Source organism: Crotalus tigris, unplaced genomic scaffold (assembly GCF_016545835.1).
Source record: "Crotalus tigris isolate CLP2741 ecotype Arizona unplaced genomic scaffold, ASM1654583v1 scf7180000024285.889131, whole genome shotgun sequence".
Classification (NCBI taxonomy): domain Eukaryota; kingdom Metazoa; phylum Chordata; class Lepidosauria; order Squamata; family Viperidae; genus Crotalus; species Crotalus tigris.
In genome coordinates this window covers 375,148-396,418 of record NW_024100458.1, presented here as the reverse complement: position 1 = coordinate 396,418, position 21,271 = coordinate 375,148, and the positions used below count along the sequence as shown (strand labels likewise).

General features: G+C 42.3%; 1 protein-coding gene across 3 annotated transcripts in view; it reads right to left on the bottom strand.

Moving 5' to 3' along the window:
• The window catches only part of BAHD1 (bromo adjacent homology domain containing 1), a 106,193-nt gene that overhangs the window by 21,968 nt on the left and 62,954 nt on the right, over positions 1-21,271 (bottom strand). For all 3 annotated transcript variants that reach the window (XM_039323833.1, XM_039323834.1, XM_039323832.1), the window contains exon 3: positions 4,285-4,646. In XM_039323833.1, the coding sequence (XP_039179767.1) occupies positions 4,285-4,646 (362 nt within the window). The remainder of the gene's footprint in view (positions 1-4,284; positions 4,647-21,271) is intronic.

The window sequence follows — 21,271 nt, the reverse complement described above, 5'->3', positions numbered from 1 at the left end:
GTTAGCTACTTACCTCTCCCCATGCCATCAAAAAAAGCCAGAAAGGACGTGCAGGAGGCAGATTTAGTATCACAGAGGATTCAATCTACTTCCTTGGGCTCCATAAGATCAAATGTATTCTAAGTAGCAACACCAAGCAATGCCTCACTCTCTGAAATGGACTCTCCCCATCCAGCATCCAAACCAGAGCAGACAGAGGTTACTTTATCTACAAGGAAACTCTCTAATTTATGCAGTGTGTCTGCAGGAAGTTTGTTCTACCTGTCCTTTCCTAAAAGATTTTTGGTCACTCTGAACATAGTTGCTAGACAGAATCAATGGATACAATAACTGCAGAGAAGAAACTTGCTCTTTGCATCACCATGGAAGGTTCTCAAAACATGAGCTCTTACCAAAGTTTGGTTATGGTTTCTGGTTTTTGGCCACAAACATTTTTTTCAGTCACTTCATTCCCTCAACTCTTCAGAAAACCAAGAAACTGCCTGGGACAGTGACTGGAGAATAGGAATAGGAATGGAATGGAATAATAGAGCTGGAAGGGACCTTGGAGGTCTTCTAGTCCAACCCCCTGCTTAGGTAGGAAACCCTATACCATTTCAGACAAATGATTGTCCAGTCTCTTCTTAAAAACTTTCAGTGTTGGAGCATTCACCGCTTCTGGAGGGAGGTTGTTCCACTGATTAATTGTTCTAACTGTCAGGAAGTTTCTCCTTAGTTCTAGGTTGCTTCGCTTCTTCATTAGTTTCCATCCATTGCTTCTTGTCCTGCCTTCAGATGCTTTGGAGAATAGCTTGACTTCCTCTTCTTTGTAGCAACCCCTGAGATATTGGAACACTGCTATTATGGTCACCCCTAGTCCTTCTGTTCATTAAACTAGACCTACCCAATTCCAGCAACCGTTCTTTATATGTTTTAGCTTCCAGTCATCCTAATCATCTTTGTTTCTCTTCTCTGCACTGTTCTTAGAGTCTCAACATCTTTTTTACATCATGGTGACCAAAAATGGGAGTAGCCTCATTTATTACTTTGGCTAGATCTGTGCTTTATCTACTACTATGTCATGAACGAGTATAGTCTTATTCTGCACAGACTTAGCATTTACTGTCAGAAGTTGGATATCAAGGCATATCCACAGGAATATAATTTGTAAAACGTGGCCATGAATGCCGAATACAAATAAAAATGAGAGAATCTGAACTGAAAAAAAGATTGCAAGGACTGAATTTCAGAAGAAAGAAGCATACATAGAAAGCACATTGAATACAAAGTAGTCTTCCGCCTACATCCAAACCAACAAATGGATCTCGGAGTTCTGTCTTTCCCAGCACCGTTGTGGTCATGTGATTAAGATTTGGTCACTTGGTAACCAATCTGCACTCACAATCAGTTGCAGTACCTCATGATCGTGTGTTTACTTTCCCTGCTGCTTCTCAAGAAGGGCAATGTGGATGCTAGCAGGAAAGATTACTAGTCGCTGGGACGTATCTCCCCCACCCATGTACCCTTCCCCCCGCCCCATCACTCTGACATTTATTTATTTGTTTTTGTTTGTTTGTTTGTTTGTTTATTTGCTGCCCATCTTGTATCAAAATATCTCTGGATGTCTTACAATATTAAAATCCTGACAGATAAATATTTCTAAAGCAATAAAAATGGAAATCGCAATCAAAATAAAATTAAAAGATGGGGAGGGAGGGAACAGGATACCGGGGGGGGGGAGGAGAATAGGATTGCCTCTTAATCTATTAACCACCAGGTTAATAGATTAACCAGGTCTTCAGGATCTTGCAGAAGGTCGGAAGGGTGAGAGCTGATCTCACCTCAGGAGTTAAGATGTGCCAAAGGACAGGAGCCACCACAGAGAAGACCCTTTTTCTGGACCCTGCTAGTTGGAATTCCTTGACTAATGGGGTCCGCAAGATGCCTTCTCTGCCAGCAAAGGTGGGGAGACCAGTCCCAGAGAGGTGAAATGGTTATGCTGACCATAATTGCCTAATGACCATGGGAATTGGTTAATTATTGCAATCAGGACTGCAGGGATTGATGTTGTTAAACAGTGTGGTCACATTTTACAACTGCATTGCTTAACAATGGAAATTTCACTCCCAATTGCTCTCTTAAGTTAAGGACTACCTCTAAGTGATTTTATAGAATATGTTATTCTACAGGGCAGGGGTCCACAACCCCCGGTCCATGGATTGGCACTGGGCTGTGGCATGCCATAAACTGGGTCGTACAAACAAGCAAAGTCCCATCCACTGGATGCAGGCAGCACATGAAACCATGCTCCTTCCGGTCTGTGGAAAAACCTCTCTCCACGGAACCGGTACCTGGTGCCCAAAAGGTTGGGAGCTGCTGCTGTAGCGCTTTCCTCCAATCGCAGATTGCAGAACTCCATTAAAGTCCATCAAATGTTCAATTATTTAGGAGATTGTAACCACAGTAATTGTCTCATAAGCCATTTTGAAGTGTTTACAGAATTTGAATATACAGTAATTCCAATGTTATATTTGGTGGCAAAATGGGTGAATACTAGTGCTGCAGTTTTAGAATGTTTTTCAGATTTTTGGAGGATTTAAAGAATAAGAATAATAACAGTGTCTCTAGCTCCCATTCCTTTAAACTTCCCAAACCCCAAAGCACTAGTTAAAAATGGATCATTTTTCCATTCTGTTTCAAAGATATTATAGTTAAGAATTGTACCAGTTGGCTCTCAGCTGCCTCTGATTTTCATTCCTATCTATACAACCCACAAAACAAACAAATAATTGGGACACAAATATTTTTTTCTCTGGTTGCATCATCAGACAGCCTTCTGAAGGCTTTCAGAAATTGGTCACCTCTGTCTTGCAGGAAGCTTTTTTTTTTTTTGTAAAGATGTAGTTGTGGACAATCACCAAACTTTAGTAAATTTTTAAACAAGAATTGTACTTTCTTAGGCTTCAACTTTTTAAAAACATTTTTAATCTTGCCTTTATTATTTTTATAATATCAATTTATAATATAGATTTATAAATTGTTTATAATTTACAAATATTTCTATAGTATATTTCTACACTTCTATAATTATATTTATATATTTATAAAATTACTGTAAATTTATAATATTATAAAATTATAATAACTCTGGGACCGACATGCATACAGAATGACATGCTGCTCAGAAATATCCCTGCCATCAATGTGGTCCAACACTGGGCTAGAACTCTATAATTTTTTTTATTAAAGATTTTAATCTTTTTACATTTAAATTAATAATTCCCTCTTTCTAGTTCCTGAATTTCTGACATGAGAGATGAGATTGTTTTAATAAATTACTCAAGGCAACTATCATACCTAATACTCCTTCCTACTTTGTACTCCCTCTTAATTTCCCTAAAACAATAACCCAGTTAGGTTAGTTGGTCTGAGAGAGAGTGACTGGCTTAACATCACCCTGAGGGCTTTCATGTCTAAGGTGGGATTAGAATTCAGCCTCCTGATTTGTAGCCCAATGCCTTAACCACTAGACCAGGCATAGGCAACCTTGGTTCTTTTATGACTCATGGACTAACTCCCAGAATTCCTGAGCCAGCCATGCTGGCTCAGGAATTCTGGGAGTTAGTCCATGAGTCATAAAAGAGCCAAGGTTGCCTACCCCTGCACTAGACCAAACTGGCTTCCAATATTAAGAGAGTGGCACTGCGTAGAGAAGATGGCTGATGTTTGAAAACTTTGCTGTGAACAGCACTCTGAAAGAGATACAGTACTTCCTTAACAACAAGTGTAATATACTTCATTTCAGCACCTAATATTTATTTCTCCTATACAAACACATATACGTATAAGTATAAATAATCTATAAATTTCCAGTTTAACTTAAGTTTTTTGAAAAATCTACCATTTTTCTGTTTTGTTTTTTAAAAAAAGGTCATTAAAATATCCTCTAGGGAAGTTCTTCCAATATATTTCTCAAAGAAAAGTATACTTTAAAAATAATCAGAACAAGAATCTTAATTCAAAGGCAAGCTATGACTAGCCTCTTTGCCTTGCTATCTTCGCAGAGAAACTGCTACAAGGCATTCTGGTCCTGTCCCAAATAGCTAAGATTTGGATTACAATGATTACAGTAAAGGCAAAGATTCTTTTCTTCCTACACGAAAGGCAATAAAACATTCTGTCACAGACAACCATGATGCAACCTAAATTGTTTGGCTTCTTTACTGTACACCGCTTCATTTTTTTTTTAAATATTCATTCTTAGCTCTGCTTGCTAACAAGAAAAGTCATTTGCAGAATGCTTACCACAACATAGACAGCCTTCTCAGATGCCGCTCCAATGGGTATCCAACCATTTGTGGCTCTCCTCCGGTTGATGCGTTGCTGCTTTGGATGCAGGTGACTTCCGACTGTTTTGCTATCAGATACGTGCAAGCAGCTAGTGGTGTTCCGGAGGCCGGATTTAGAGCCGCTGGGTGGCTTGGAGCTCTGCGGGCATTCGCGGGCCATAGTCTGGGGCTCGGAGTTTGGCGTCTGTAGGTGAGGAACAGGTTCTGCAGCTGGTGGCACACTGGGTACCGGACATCCTGAGAGAGGATGGGCAGGTGAAACGGGATGTCCTGCCACTGGGATTGTGAGGCTCAGCTGGTCCAGGGACTTGCAGCTATCTACAAGACAAGCAAGAGGTGAACAACTAATACAAGATTTTGCTTTTCAGATCAAGATTTAACCTTTCACCATTTCTGGAATAATTCCCAAGAGGAAGATTGAAAAGGCACCATTTAATAACAACCATATTATAGCCAGAACTCAAGTCTCACATTTGAAAATTACTAGGACAGACATCAAAGTGATCTACTGGCCACGCGAATATGTGGTATTTTTGTAGTCTGCTTCCATCATAATTAACTTAGCAACTTAGTATACAAAATGTATAACGTCTATATTATACTAAATAATCAAATCTTATTTTCAGTCTTGAGAATCAAGACATCATTTCCTTGAGTATCTCCGCCACAAAATAAAAACCTGCAGTTCTAGTGCTATACCTGATGAATAGGCAAAAGAAAAAATGCAGAAGCTATTTCATTTAAGCTTCCTATGTATTGCATGTATCAAAAGGATCTGATGCTCACTTTTTAATACCTATGTAGTTTCTACCCATGTTTCATGAGTCCCAGAGGGAGTTTTTAGCACAAAGTTTGGAATTAGGAGCAAATAAATTTATTTGAAAACATCCTCTTCAGATTTTCAATCATTCGTAAAATCCATATGTTTTTGAAATACAAATCACTAGAGATGTGTAAAAAGTTCTATACTGAAATTATTTTGAAATACTTGCTCTTAAATTCCAAGCATCAAAACAAGGTGTTTCAAAACACCTCCAAAAGGATTAAAATATCTTGTTTCAAAAGCAAAATAAATGATTTTTGACTTGAAAGAGCTCTTTTGAATTCAAAATGGAATGTTTCAAATGGAATTATTTTACACACCACTATAAATCATGCCAGCCATTCCTGCCATACTAGCAAAATGGCTGGACCACATTTCTGTTTAATCAACAGTAGGATAAGTCTTTAATTTTTCTCCTGACAATATGCATGAATGCAAGAATAGTTATCAAATAGTTTCAGTGTCTCAAGAAAAATTAGAATAGGGGAATGAAGGAACTGGGAATCAAAACAGTTCAATACGGCTATGCAGAGATCAGGATTTAAATGGGGAAAAGGTGACTGACTTATTGTACCTGCTTATAATAACAAAACTTCTTTTCCTGGGCTCATACAACTCAGGAAGAGACAAATTATCTTAAGGAAATGCCAACGGGTGAGACATGCATCTCCATTAGAACAATTAACTAGTGGAACAACTTGCCTCCAGAAGTTGTGACTACTCCAACACTGGAAGTTTTTTAAAAGAGACTGGACAGCCATTTTCTGAAATGGTATAGGGTTTCCTGCCTGAGCAGGAGGTTGGACTAGAAGACCTCCAAGATCCCTTCCAACTCTGTTATTCTATTCTATTCTATTCTATTCTATTCTATTCTATTCTATTCTATTCTATTCTATCCTATCCTATCCTATCCTATCCTATCTCATCCCATCCGTGTTCCAGGTCACTTTTTTCTTTCAAATCTAGAACACTGCACAGCTCTATGTGGAAATAGTTGTTGATACAGTGCTAATGAAGGATATCTTTACATAAACAGTTAAAGTAAAACATGCTTGACATTGGTCATGATTTTCGGGAACACAGAACAAGTGGCCTGAAGTTTGTAAACTTCATCAAATACGTTTAGAAAAAGAGTCATGCATTTTAATGTAAAGATTCTGAATGGCAAGAAACCAGTATAGATAGAAAGTGGCTTACGCCTGACCAATTCCACAAGAAGCATTCTTCATCCTGAAGAGTGAAACATTTTCGCATGAGCAGAGGTATTACTACCCATAAAAATCAATAATGCCTCATGTAACCTCTAGAAAGCAAGGAAGTTCATTGACACGCAAGCTGTGACAAAACCAAGTCTCTGCTGAAATACCTGAAATCCAGACAACTATTTTAACAAAAAAAGAATACTGCCATTGATTTTGATCTAAAGAACATAGCACGACTGAGATGTTTATTAAGAGAAAAAACCATGAAGCTATTAGTCTATCCATATGGGGAGCAGCATTAACAAATAATAATAGTAGTAGTAGTAGTAGTAGTAGTAGTAGTAGTAGTAGTAGTAATACCACAATTGCACAATTAAGGACAGCTAATAAATATTACAAAAACATTTAATGTTCTGAAACTCGAACTCCCTGGACTGATCAGGTCCTCCCTCGTTATGTTAAAAACTGCAATTCTCAAAGCATACATAATATCTCAAACAGGGAATGGCCTACAGAGAACTGAGAGATACTATTTCTTTCTGAAAAGGAATGTTTCCTATATCTCAAATGAGGATGAAGGGAAAATAGAATTAGTCTATATTTTTAGATCAGTGGTTCTCAACCTTTTTAATGCCGCGACCCTAACCGGTCATAAGTCGAGGACTACCCAACCAGTCGTAAGTCGAGGACTTGCAGACTGGGGCTTTTGGCGGGCTCAGCAGGGCAGAGACAGCCTGGACAATTCCTATTGGCTTTTGAAAGCCAATAGAATTAGACTCTATTCAAGAGAGTCTATTCTATTGGCTTTCAAAAGCCAATAGAATAAAAGGGAGTAGCACAGCTAAGGAAAAGGGGAAAAAATGGCGGACTGCGTTGTTTGGCGACCCCGTGAAATGGTCGTTCGACCCCAAATGGGGTCATGATCCACAGGTTGAGAACCGCTGTTTTAGATGAACCTACCCAATCTGCACTTCTCAAACTTTCAAGTGAATTTGAATTTGTCTGTAGAGCAAAACTCACTGTGACCCCCCCCCCCCAGAATAACAAAATAGCAGAGTTGGAAGGGACCTTGGAGATCTTTCTAGTCTAACCTCCTGCTCAAGCCGGGAAACGCTAAACGCTTGTAAAAAGTAGGAGACAATATAGGTAGCCCTCCTATTATGGCCACAGTTGAGCCCAACAACAATGGAATTTTCCCAGCTACTATTTTATTTTATTTATTTCATTTCATGTTATTATTTACTTGACTTTAACTTTATTTTATGCTGTCCATCTTTCCTGTAAGGCAACTCTTTACTAGTCACAGAAAGCTTGGAGGCAGAGCCCAAATCGCTCAACTACCCACTTGAACTTTTTGTAGTCAAAGAATGACACAATTCTTCATTTAGCAAGTTCATCTTTTTTTCTAAGGAAAGCATTCACTGATTAGGCTACAAACATGCTGCCGCATTATTCAGAACGTTAAACACGATCTCAGTTCTGAGTACTTAGCTATAGCCAACTCTGAAACTCAGAGAAGTACAGCTTAATCTGTGGAGCTAACACTCTTTTAATTTTACAAATGAATTATATAGCCATTAATTCTTCAGTTCAAGACAGGATTTGGGGAAATCCATAATTCCTCAGATAAAAAAAGGTGTTTAGTCACAGTCTTTATCCATGTGCTTCTTTTTGAATGGCAGTATCCTTTTGCAAAACGAGTAAGTCATAATACCCATTTTTCTCACAGTCCTAGTTTAAATATTGTTTCATCTACCTAAAATCCTCTAGCAGTTTAATTGAATTAGTTATCCCTTCCTGCAATCTTAAAATTGTCCTCACATCATGGTTGCACACTGCCAAAAAATGATGTCCATAGAGGCACCTGACATTTTGAGGAGAAGAAATTATACCTCTTTTATCAACTAATTGTCTAAATAACCGTTATTAGAATTCTATAGTACTGTAGCTTTTATACCAGAGATACTGGTATGGAATTTTCGAACATAGCAAATAAGAGAAGTGTTTTAAATAGTTTGAATTAGAATTCTATACACAAGCAACAAAAGAAGTAAAAAACACATCACTGGAACCCACTTATGCAAACACCAGAAGTGTTCTTTTTGAATCAGATTGCATATTAAATTGGCTCTACAGAAGCCAGTCTATTGTTCACTATGGTACAGTAGGCTCTTCTCTAACTCCTTCCTTAGCCTTTCTACTTAAATGCCTTTACTCTACAAATGGATAGCATCTTCAAACCACCAACTCCAAGTTTTTCTGTTATCAGCGAGAAGATCTGCCTCCCCATGAGATCCCAGGAAGGCTATACAAAATAAACTAAAAAGGTCACTAGCCTAATAAATTGAGGATAATTAGAGTCTAAATGGGAAACAGTTCAATTGCTGAAATGTAATTCTATCCCTTTCACCTCAATAATTTTTGCTAAAGAGCCCTCTAGGACAGGCCCCCCAATCCCTGGTCCTGCACCAGTCTGCAGCATGTAGTCAGTACACACCTGCCATCAGTGAAAGTGATTCTGAAGACTCCATATAAAGTTCAGCTGTTCTAATAGGATTTTTCTGTTATTTACTCAGTTGCCTCTTACAGCAACAGTCATGATCAGCAAAGAGCTTACAAAGCATCAAAGACTGGAAGCTATCAGCCAGGAAAGGGTACAAAACAATTTCCAAGGTATTGGATATACCAGTGATGGTGAACCTTTTAGAGACTGAGTGCCCAAACTGTAACCCAAAACCCACTTATGCATTGTTGAGTGCCGTGGCCCATTGGGTGGATATGGCTGCAGTGGTAATGGCAGACTGGGTGGGACTAAAAAGTTCGTAATTCCAACTTTGCAAGATCTTTTTTTTTTCCCATGAGAAGTTGAAATTGACTGATTGAACCTTTTTTTTTTTTTTTTTTTTGCACACGGCGGCGGAAGCCTAAAGCAAAAAGGTTTTATATAAACCCAGCTGAAGGACTGGGGCAACGGCGCACATGCCCACAGAGAGGGCTCTGAGTGCCGCCTCTGGCATCCGTGCCATAGGTTCGCCACCACTGGGATATACCAAGGAACACAGAGAAGCAGAGAAAATATGGCATAATAGTAACATTATTACTTGTAAGAGCTGGATGTCCCTCCAAAATTGATGAAAAAACATGAAGAAAACTGGTCTGATAGGCTGCCAAAAAGCCTACAGAAACATTGAAGGAGAGCTGCATGAATTTCTGGCAAGTACTGGTTCTGTATTATATGTGACAACAATTTCCTGTATTCTTCATATGTCTGGACCGTGGGGCAGAGCAGCAGGATGGAAGCCCTTTCTTACAAAGAAAAACATCCATGCCTGGCTACATTTTGCAAAAACTGACATCAAATCTAACAAAATATGGCGGAAAATGTGTTATGCTCTGATGAGACTAAGGTGAAGCATGGCGAAGCATGGTTTGGTGGTGCATTTCTTCAACTGAAACTGGACTTTTGTCAAGGTGGAGAAAATTATGAACAATTCCAAATATCAAGTCAATTTTTGGAACAAAATTCTTCTAAACTGAAGATGATGAAGAGGAATTTCATCTTTTAACACAACAACGACCCAAAGCATACCTCCAAATCAACAAGAATGGTTTCATCAGAAGATCAAAGTTTTGGAATGGACCAGCCAGAGCCCGGACCTTAATCAGTGGGGTGACCTGAAGAGAGCTGTGTCCAGGAGATGTCCTCACAACCTGACAGATCTGGAGTGTTTTTGCAAGAAAGAATGGGCAAAGATTCTCAAGGCAAAGATGTACCATGTTGAGAGGCTCCAATCCCAAAAGACTGAACGCTATTATAAAATCAAAAAGTGCTTCAATAAAGTATTACTTTAAGGGTGTGCACGCTTATGCAACCATGTTATTGTCAATTGTTATTGTTCCTTTCCCCCCTTAAAGATTTCAGTTTGTTTTCTAATTGAATTGTATAGCTTATATGTCATAAGTGGAAACAAATTCTAAAGTATTTACCTTGTTCTATTTTTTTTTAACATCTCAAAAACCTGGCATTTTAACAGGGGTGTGTAGACTTTTTATATCCACTGAATAAAAAGTGAATAGAAATCAATGATGTATAAAGTAATAATTAAGCTTTTAAGATTTTATAAATATTGGGGGAAATGGTATTAAAATCTAGATAGCGTACTAAAAAGCAGAGACATCACCCTGCCAACAAAAGTCAACTCCATGGTTTTCCCAGTTGCAATGTATGGCTGTGAAAGTTGGACCATAAGAAAGGCTGAGCGCTAAAGAATTGAGGCCTTTGAATTATGGTGCTGGAGAAGACTCCTGCGAGTCCCCTGGATTGCAAGGCGATCAAACCGGTCAGTCCTAGAGGAGATCAACCCTGACTGCTCTTTAGAAGGCCAGATCCTGAAGTTGAAACTCAAATACTTTGGCCACCTAATGAGAAGGAAGGACTCACTGGAGAAGAGCCTAACGCTGGGAAAGATGGAGGGCAATAGAAGAAGGGGACGACAGAGAAGGAGATGGCTGAATGGAGTCACTGAAGCAGTAGGCGTGAGCTTAAATGGACTCCAGAAGATGGTAGAGGACAGGAAGGCCTAGAGGAATGTTGCCCATGGGGTCGCGATGGGTCGGACATGACTTCGCAACTAACAATAACAAATGGCTTCTATAGTGATTCAATGGTCAGCAATTCAGTGATCCACCTGGCAGATTTTGATAGTTACTTTTTTGCTCTCTGGGGTATGTAGTACAATCATAGACAATCTGCTTTGCATAGGAAAGGACACTAGTTCCAGCATTTCTACTTAGAACTGACAGACTCCTACTTGAACCTCTGGAGACCCACTACCAGTCAGGTAGTCCACAGCTAGATAGATTAATAGCTTGACTCAGGATAAGATAACTTATTTTCCTTAATTTAAAGTTGGGAATATAAATGTTTATGATTCTTCCAAGCAACTGAAAAACAAGGGCTTTTATAGCTTGTCTTATAGAGAATATGATTTTATTCATCATCACTAGTCTTGTATTTGGTTGAAATTTACTTTCTTGGTGGGGAAGAATGACACGGCAGGGAAGTTAGATTATTTTTATTTTTAAAGGAATTTTTATGTGATATGAGAGAAAACAATTCTAATGTACTGTAGTTTGGGAGGGTTATTAACTTTTTTTTTTTTTTTTAAAAAAGGAAATCTTTTTTGGGGTGGGGGAGTAAAATAAGAAGCATCTCAATGCTGAAAGTATTATACGTAGAAAGTCTTTGAAAGTTGTAGCTAAGTTGTATTCAAATTTGGGAGGGAAGATGTTTTTGTGTCAGTCCTGATGACTATCTAGATGAGTTCCTGCAAGGTTTTAGAGGTTTTTTTGCAAGAGTTTTGGAAATGATTTGCCACTGTTGTCTTTGTAGGGCTGAGTGTCACCCAGCTGACTTCATACCTAAAGCAGGACTAGAGTTCAATTACCCAGCTTCTAGTATGGTGCCTTAACTAACCATTACATGAAACTGGAACTTATATTTATTATAAATAAATGTTTTCAGATATATAACATTAGTACTGAGTAAGAAGTGGAAGGAATTGATTTCAGAAATTTGCAAGAATATAAAAGGGCATTCTGTAAAAGGTGTGTGTAAAAGGAATTTCATTGCTCAACCAACAGCAATTCCAGCTGAAGGAAGAGCAGGCCTGCTGAGAAGACCACAGTACAGGGAGCCAAGAGGAATAAATGGATACAACAGCACTGGAGCCCTTCATTTGATACTGAAGATAAAGCCTTCCTGGTGTTGAACTCAATTTTCAGTGACTACGTGGATACTACATTCATGCTGATTTTATGGTAACATGTGGAGCTGGTTTTCTTTTGTCTTCTTAAACTTCAAAAGTCTAATGCACTGAGATTAGAGACTGGTGGCTTTTTATCCAAGAACAAACAGGAACAGAACCTGGTTAGTTTTGTCAGAATCTACCAAGATACGGCCATCTCCTCTGGTTATCAATATACAACATTGGATTCTACTCTAAAGAGCTCAGAGAGCACTTGTTCTGAGTCCTGAGGTTGCCTCACTACAGCTCTAAGAGATCTCTCAGTTTGCTTTTAAATTGAAGGGACCTAGGTATCTACTATTTAGTGCTATCAATGCAATCTGAAGAATGATATAATCCCTATATTTGAAGAAGCACCTATCTACTAACTTGCTCCAACCTCATCGTCTGCTGCACTTCAACTTCAGTGACCCATGTGAATTCTGAAATTTGAAGCATAAGCTCCCGGGAGGACAGCAATTTGGCAACAGCTGGGTTAGGCTCTTTGAGCAATCCTTAGATCCCAGCCAATCTGTCAGTAAGATTTGAAAATGATTACTTACCTAGCAAACTATGAACAAGAGCACACGGAAAGAGAAGCATTCAAAGAAGTTTTCTTCTTTTTCACTTACATTAAGTATGTGTGGGTAGCTGGGCTAGTAACATCTGTGTATTTATTTTTAAGGCTTCTTCATCACTCTTTCCCCATTTTTTCTCTTTGCTTTTTAGAACAAGAAAAAAGAGAATATGGGCTACTATGTTCACATGCATAATCTTAAGTCATAATTTGTATAATAAAAATTCCAGGTCCTTGGGAAGGATTTTATAAGTGGACAAAAAAATCCAATCCAGTCTAAACATCTGGTTGACTGTATGACCAACCTATAATAATAGAACCAGCATCACTATTGAACCATTTTCATTCTCAAATCAGCCGTCCTCTCTTCTACCGTCTCCTCAGACAGAACAAAATGCTCAACTGGGAAATAAAGAGAACTGAAATGAAGAATAATTAAGCATCTAGGACAGCACAAAGTAACAGAATAGCTAGCACAACTATTGAAGGATGGTGATGCTGTAATATTAAATATAAGCATCAGCTCACTGCAAAAAAAAACCCAATTGATGTATAGCAGAACTGCAGTTATAAGACCTTAGATGCAAAATCAATAAATAAAAACTAAAGCCAAACAATGCATCATCAAAATGGAAGATCAGGCTGGAAAATAATAAGTTAAGATTGTATGCATAGATGAAGTAAAAGAAGTTGAAGAACAAGAAGACCAAAGAATACCTGAATAAGAAATAACACATAGAGACAAAAAAAAAAGCAAGGAAGTATTGTAAGTAATAAAACAACGTAACAGCCATAGACAAGATGTTGTTACATCCCAGGGGCCTGCTGAATTGTCTACAACGCTGTGTTCTGAAGCAACCGAAGCTCCCAAATATTCTTCAAGGGTAGCCCATTTAGTGAGTATTGCAGTACTCCAGAGAAAAGATGGCCAAAGCATGAGTAACTGAGCACAGGCCTCATCATCTAGAAAAGTGCACAACTGGTATGCAACACCAGAAATGGTGGAGAAAAGAGCAAGAAAAATCAAGAATTGGTCAGCACCAGGTGAAGATGAACTGCATGGTTTTGGGTTGAAACATTTAACTGGTTTGCCACCCACTCATCACCAAACAACTTAACATATTGCAATGAGGTAAACTGAAGATTGGTTAATATCTGACCAAACCTTCCTGATAATGAAAAATCAAACAAAGGGCCAGCACCAGGCAACTATCTGCTTACCGATAATTTTCAAATTGCTAACTAGTACGGCAGCTAATGCAGTCCAACAGCACCTACTGTAATTGAAAACTAGCTCTTTCTATCTGAGCAGAAAGGAAACTGCCTGAACAGCCAAGGGACAAAGGTTCAGCTCCTAATTGACAAGATGTGTTTGGGAAACTGCAAAAGAAGGAAGACCAACATGAACGTAGCTGGGATTGAGGACACCAGAAGCTTTGTGAAAAGATCAATGGCAGAATGGAAGAAACAGTTGCTGGTAAATGTTAATAGACTGGGAAACATTAATATTAAGAGAAAAATCTTTCAAGGACACTCAAAAAAAAAAAAACTGATCAAGTCAGGTCACCACACATCAAAAATATCTGCCAGGCTATCCCACCTCTTTTACATGGACAATCTGAAACTGCATGGAAAAACACCATCTGAAATGGTACTCAGCAACTGCTGCCCAAATATACAGCCAAGATATGGTAATGGAATTTGAACTAGGCAAATGTGCCACTCTTACCATCAACAGGGGAAAAAATAGTGACAACTGAAGGATTCAAGATGACCCATGGAAATAACATCAAGAGTCTGGGTGAAGGAGCGTTGGCTTACCTGAACGCCTTTTCTCAGCATGATGATGAAGAATCCACCAATGGGTTATTTCAGTCCTCCTGCCCAATCAGACTAAGTTGTCAAGTTGTCATGCTCCTCTTTGACCGGGACCTCCCAGTTTCATCGACGGCGTAGCCAATGACAACAGTTCGACATGATGACTCTCAAGCAGGTATCCAGAAAAAAACAAGAACAGGCCCCCAACCCGGACCTAACTAACCACTAGATGGGAGGGCGTGGATTCTTCATCATCATGCTGAGAAAAGGCGTTCAGGTAAGCCAATGCTCCTACTCCAGCATGATGACTGAAGAATCCACCAATGGAATGTACCAAAGCTTCCCGAGTCCCTATGGGTGGGGTTCAGTTGGGGCCAGTCCCCCTGATGGTGTGACTACTTGTTGTAAAATACGTCTACCAAAAGTGGCCTCAGCCGATGCAAATTTGTCCAGACGGTAATGTCTAATGAAGGGTGAAGGTGAAGACCATGTCGCTACCCTGCAAATTTCTTCAATGGACGCTTGGGTTGCCCACGCCGCCGTTGTGGCAGCACTGCGGGTTGAGTGAGCCATCACATGAGTAGGAACGGGCAAGGCAAGTGAGCCGTACGCACTTGTGATACAGGCCCTGATCCACCTACCTATGGTGGAAGCTGACACCTTTTGGCCCATTGAGGAAGGCTGAAAGGAAACAAACAGGGCTTCCGACTTACGGAAAGGCGCCGTGCGCTTGATATAACAGCGTAAGGCTCTCCTTACGTCAAGTGAGTGCCATTGCCGTTCCAAGTCATGCGACGGGTGAGGGCAGAAGTCTGGAAGAATGATCTCCTGCGCTCTATGGAATACTGTATTTATTTTTGGAATAAAGGAAGGGTCTAGTCTAAGAACCACTCTGTCCTCATGAAACGTGCACAGGTCCTTTCTCATCGATAAGGCAGCCAATTCCAATATGCGCCTGGCTGAAGTAATTACAATCAGGAAGAGACCTTGAGTGACAAGTGCCGTAAGGAACATGGTCTAAGTGGTTCAAAGGGAGATAAGGTTAGTGCCTGAAGAACCCGAGGTAAGTTCCAAGAAGGATACCTATGAACCATAGGTGGTCTATTATTAGTGACTCCCTTGAGGAAGGACCGGATGGTGAGGTGTTTTGATAAGGACTCTGAGGAGTCCTATGAGAGTACAGAGGAAAGTGCCGTTAACTATCTGTGGATAGTGTTGGGCGCCAACCCCTTTTTGACGCCCTCCATTAAATATTCTAGCACCCTGGGAATGGTTACCTGTGACAGACTCACGTGATTCCTGTCGCACCAGTGACAAAAGTTCTTCCACATATGGTCGTAAATACGGTTAGTTGCCGGTCTCCTGGCCGCCTGGATCATATCAATCACCTCCACCGAATACGATTCCTTAGTCAGGGTGCGGCGTTCAAGTGCCAGGTGGTCAATTGAAGCCATTGGGGTTCTGGATGCTGAAGATCCCCCTGCGCCAACCGTATTCGGTTGTCGGGAATCCTCCACAGGGCTGAGGCTGAAAGGCTCACCAGGTCTGCGAACCATGGTCTTCTGGGCCAGTGAGGAGCTATAAAGATCCGTTCCGCCTGCTCCTCCAGGATCTTTCTGATAACTGCTGGAAGCAGAGGCAGTGGGGGGAAAGCGTACAACAGGCCTTGCGGCCACAGGGCATCCACCCCCTCTGCTCCCCAGGAGGGGAATCGAGAAAAGAATCTGGGCAGCTGGGTGTTCCCTGGCAAGGCGAACAAGTCCACGGTCGGACGACCAAATCTGCCCAAGATCTCCCTGAATATATCTGGATGTAACATCCACTCCGAATGATCCACTATCGACCTGCTGAGGAAGTCTGCCTGCCGGTTTGCCTCTCCCGAGATATGCTCGGCCCTGATGGAGAGCAGGTGTTTCTCTGCCCAGGAGCTCAATGCTCGAGTCTCTGTCATGAGGGACTTGGACCGGGTACCCCCTTGCCGATTCACGTGAGCTTTTGCCGCCACGTTGTCCATCAGGACCAGCACATGTTGCCCCGATTACTGTGTGAAACTGTTTGAGAGTTAGGTGGATTGCTCTGAGCTCCAACCAATTTATGCTGTGCCTGAGATCTGTCTGTGACCACTGACCCTGAGCCATCTGGGATTGGAGATGTGCACCCCAACCGAAGAGACTTGCGTCCATGGTCACCCTGACTCGACTGGGCTCTTTGAATAGAGTCCCCTTGTGAATGTCCGATGAAGTCCACCAGCTGAGAGAGAGAGAAACACATGATGAAGAATGCGCACCAACTGGTTGGATGTACTGGTGTGCTGTCTTTGATACGGAAGTAGGAACCACTGAAGGTCCTGTGCGTGTAACCGGGCCCACGGCACTATTGCTATGCAGGATATTAACTTCCCCATGAGTTGAGAAAGTGTGGCCAATGACACAGTCCTGCTTCTGCGCATCGAGTACCAGGTCTCTGATGCTCCTGCGCTGCTCCTGATAGGTACATGTGACAAAAGTCCGTGTCTATCACCGCGCCCAGATGTAGTAGGTGGGTGGAGGGAGTCATCTGGCTCTTTTTGAAATTTATCAAGAACCCGTGGTTCTGTAGGGTCCTTATTGTGAGGGCCAAATCCGAATGGGCGGTCGAGACTGACAGGGACTGGATCAGAATGTCATCTAGATAACACTGGACCCATACGGGGACCAACCTTAAATGAGATGCCAGCACTGCCAGGATCTTGGTAAAGACCCTGGGGGCTGAGGAGAGGCCGAATGGGAGAGCCTGGTATTAAAAGCGACGGCCGAGGTAGCAGAATCGCAGATACCTGCGATGGTCCGGGAGGATAAGGATGTGCAGGTATGCCTCCTTTAGATCTATTGAAGTCAATAGATCCCCCCGCCTGATACTGGTTAAGATGGAATGTAACGTCTGCATCTTGAACCTCCAGTATTGAAGGTGGAGATTCAGCCCCTTGAGATCGAGAATTGCCCTCCATCCTCCTTAAGATTTTGGAACTACAAATAGAATGGAGTAATACCCAGTCCCGCCTGGTTCAGGAGGACCTCCTCTATGGCCTTGATGGTGAGTAAGTGTTGGATGGCGTCTTCCATGAGCCCTCTTTTTATAGAGTTTCTCATGGCTGGGCAAGACACGAAATGATCTACTGGCATGGATTTGAACTCCAGGGACAGGCCTTCTCTTATGGTGCGCAGAACCCAGGAGTCTGTGGTCGTGTTTTCCCATTGGCTGATAAAGAGAGTAAGTCTGCCGCCAATGGGGGGAGTCCCCTCTGAGTCACTTGGCGCGACGGAAGGGGCGACCCCCTCTGCCACGAAAGGAATGTTTATTTTGGGGCTGGTACTGGATTCTGTCCCTATACTTTGGCCTGTCAAAGGAGTGCTCAGTCTTAGGGGCTGGGGGTTGGTATGGTTGTGCAGGTTCCATTGTGGCCCCAGTCCGAAAGGACTGTTGGGGACTATAAGGGAGAAAATGTCTGTTAGTTCTCCTTGCCAAATGAGAAATAACCTTTGTTTTCTGTTTGTTTTCGATGAAATATGGCGTTAGGGCCTCCCCAAATAATCTGCCACCCGTGAAGGGGGCAGTGGCCGCACACCACTTATGTTTGCTCTCAGCTCTCCAGTTTTTGAGCCATAGAAGCCTCCTAGCATCTATGCTGGAAGCCATTGCTCGGGCTGATGCTTGGCCAAGTACAGGGAGACATCCGCCATATACTCAGATGTGGCTATTAGTTTGGTTAAATCCTGATGGATCCTGACCTCGTCTAACGGAATTCTGTCCTGCAACTGTCGAAGCCAGGTAATTGAAATCCTGGCAAAGAAAGAAGTGGAAGTTGCCACCTTTGCTGCCCATGCAGATGCCAAATGGACCTTGCGTAAGGCCATTTCAGATTTTTTATCTTCTGCCTTAAGGGCATCCGAGACATCTGCCAGGAGACTGGCAGTCGAAAAAAGCGGAGCCAATGATTCAAATACTTTTGGCACCTCCAATAAATCTGTCAAATTCTTTGCCATGTCCACTATCTTGCGCTCCGCCGCTCCCTGGGTCGGCTGAGCTGCCGGTGACTCCCACTGTCCCTGAATATTTTTGAGGAATAACGGGGGACAGGGAATTTATCTACAGGCTCAGCAAACAGGGGATTAGTGTCCTGATCAGAGGAAGGCTGTGGGACTGGAGCCGGATGGGAGGAAAGCTTACCCACTGCACAGGCTCTGCGCAGCAAGGAAGGAAATAGCAAAGCATTAAATAGCTCTGCCATGGGCTGAGATTCATGGATAGGTAGGTTCCTCACAATCAGACAAACGGTCCATACCTTGCTCATAATCCGAAACGTTGGAATAGTCGGATTCAGGAGAATGGGATGGGGAAACCATACCTGAACGATCCAGTGGAGGTCATGCAGAGGTGGCCAGTGCAGAAGGCCCTGGAATGGGAGACGCCTGATGCTGACCCGATGCCATGGGTTGGAATACAGCCTGCGATATCCATACTTGAAGCTGGTCAGAGAAGGACTGCTCTAGCGGAGGCCATAACCCCGCAGCAGTTGGTGTGATGGCAGCGGTGGGTGCCGTTGACGGGCCGGGCAGATCGAGGTCCTCCCCGAACAGAGGTGGTCCTCCCTGACCAAAGGTCTGAGTCGAGGCCTGCTGATGCACATTCTCAGGTGACCAAGCTCTCGAAGTGTACGGTTGATGCGCCCCCGTGTCCAGTGGTGTGGAGGTTGACAGCGTACGACCTCTCTCAGCAGACAAGTGTTGTCCCAGGAGAATTGCTTCTCCAGGGCTCTGTGTGTTCGGTCGGCCTGCCTATCGCTTGCCTTGCCAGCCTTCCTGCCGTACTTTGATTTGGCTTTGGCCTTACCTCTAGGCGCCTCGGATGCCGGCTCAAAGGCTGTGGCTCAGTGGTTTCTGCCATATCAATTGAGATGCACCTCAGAGGTGACTCTGGAACTGACTCACTCTGCAAGGGACGTCAGGAGCCCCCCCCTTAAGAGGGACTGACTTCACATGGATTAGCGTGAGCCTGCCCACTTGCTAACCTGGCTCATGCCTGGCGCTGAAGCGCTCGTCACCCAGTCAATGTGGTGGCCTGAGGCCAAGTTGGTGACGAAATCACACGTGTCCCACAATAGTGGCAATGGTCAGGATCTTGAAGCAACCACTAGATGCAAAGTGGCAGATACAGGCAATGTGGCGAGCAGGGCCTGAAGGACTGTCGCTTCAGCAATGGTTCTACACTCTTGTTGATATTAGATGTCTTCAATAGGAATAATGGTTCTGAAACACTTAAGCTCAATGATAAAGTGAATATAGATAATGCAAGAGCATATGTAGAAATATATGTCACTATACCAGTTAAAACTTATGCAGAACAAAATATAGCTGCAGAAAGTTATTTAAACAAGCTCACAAAATGGCGTCCAAGCCTGGGTATTAAATGGGTGTTTCCCTGTGTAAATGTGCCTCAAAATGGTGGACGCCCTGAGCTCCGGTGAGGAAGGAAGGGGGAGGGGGGTATAATGAGACTCTTAAAACAGTCAGAAGGTACACAGAAGTTAAGAAGGCAAAATTTGAGGCTTTTCTGAAATGCAGAAATCATTTTAGCAAATCACGCCTAACAGTTGTTAGGCGTGAATCAGCTCACCGCTGTAAACCGAAGCTTCGTCCTCTTCAGTGGCAGCCGGAGATACAACGAAAAATTTCCAGGCAATATTCCTCCCGTCGCTCACTTCAAACAATCAACTCAGCTGTGCTTCGGCCGGAGAAAACGTCAGCGAAAGCTGAGCTCCGTGGATTCAAAATGGCGACCGCTATAGGAATCACTGACTGGGCCCAGTCAGAGAAGAAGCCACGTGGCCTCAAAATGGTGGCCACCAGCCTGAAAGCATGCACGCTTGCCAGGGGAGTGGGAATACTCAATCCCCCCTGTAACTATAACGAAGGGAAAACTCCCCCCACTCAGCAGACTGCTGAATTCAGTGAAAAGAAACCCCCCCACCCTATCCTGGAGGGGAATGTTACTCTAGCCCTGAAGGCAAAGGGAAAAAGGATTCAGATCTCCCAGAGAAGGGAATAATCACCACTAATTCTCCCAAGCTCAAGAAGAATCCACCAATGGATTGATAATATCTAGTCTGACCTGCTATCCAAACGATCTGAGAGTCAGGTTATCACGTCCTCATGGGCGAAAGACTAAGATGAAACTGGGAGGTCCCGGTCAAAGAGGGGCATGACAACTTGACAACTTAGTCTGATTGGGCAGGAGGACTGAAATAACCCATTAGTGGATTCTTCAGTCATCATGCTGGAGAAGATCCCTGACATCAAGCACACTGAAATCAAGAAAGTCAGGAATACATCAGAAGAGTGAACAAGATCTTAAAAGTTCAAGCTCAGTGGCAGAAATGCCACAAAGCTATTAACACTAGGCAATTCCAGTCATTTGAAGGGTGGACTGGATTTAAGCTGAACTTAAAGCCCAGATATGAAGACAGGAAAAATAATTACAGTAGATCATTCCTGTCATACACTCAGAGAAGTTGACAAACTATTTATCAAGAAGCATTGTTGCAAGTATACCAAAGAAGAAAAAAGGACATCAGAAGAATATCTGACGAACAGTGAAGAAGATGCACTAAAGCCCTTCCAACTCTATTATTCTGTATAGTTGGATTGACCCTGGGGTCATTGTGATCACCATTTGCAATTTTCCAGCCAGCTCAGCTTCCA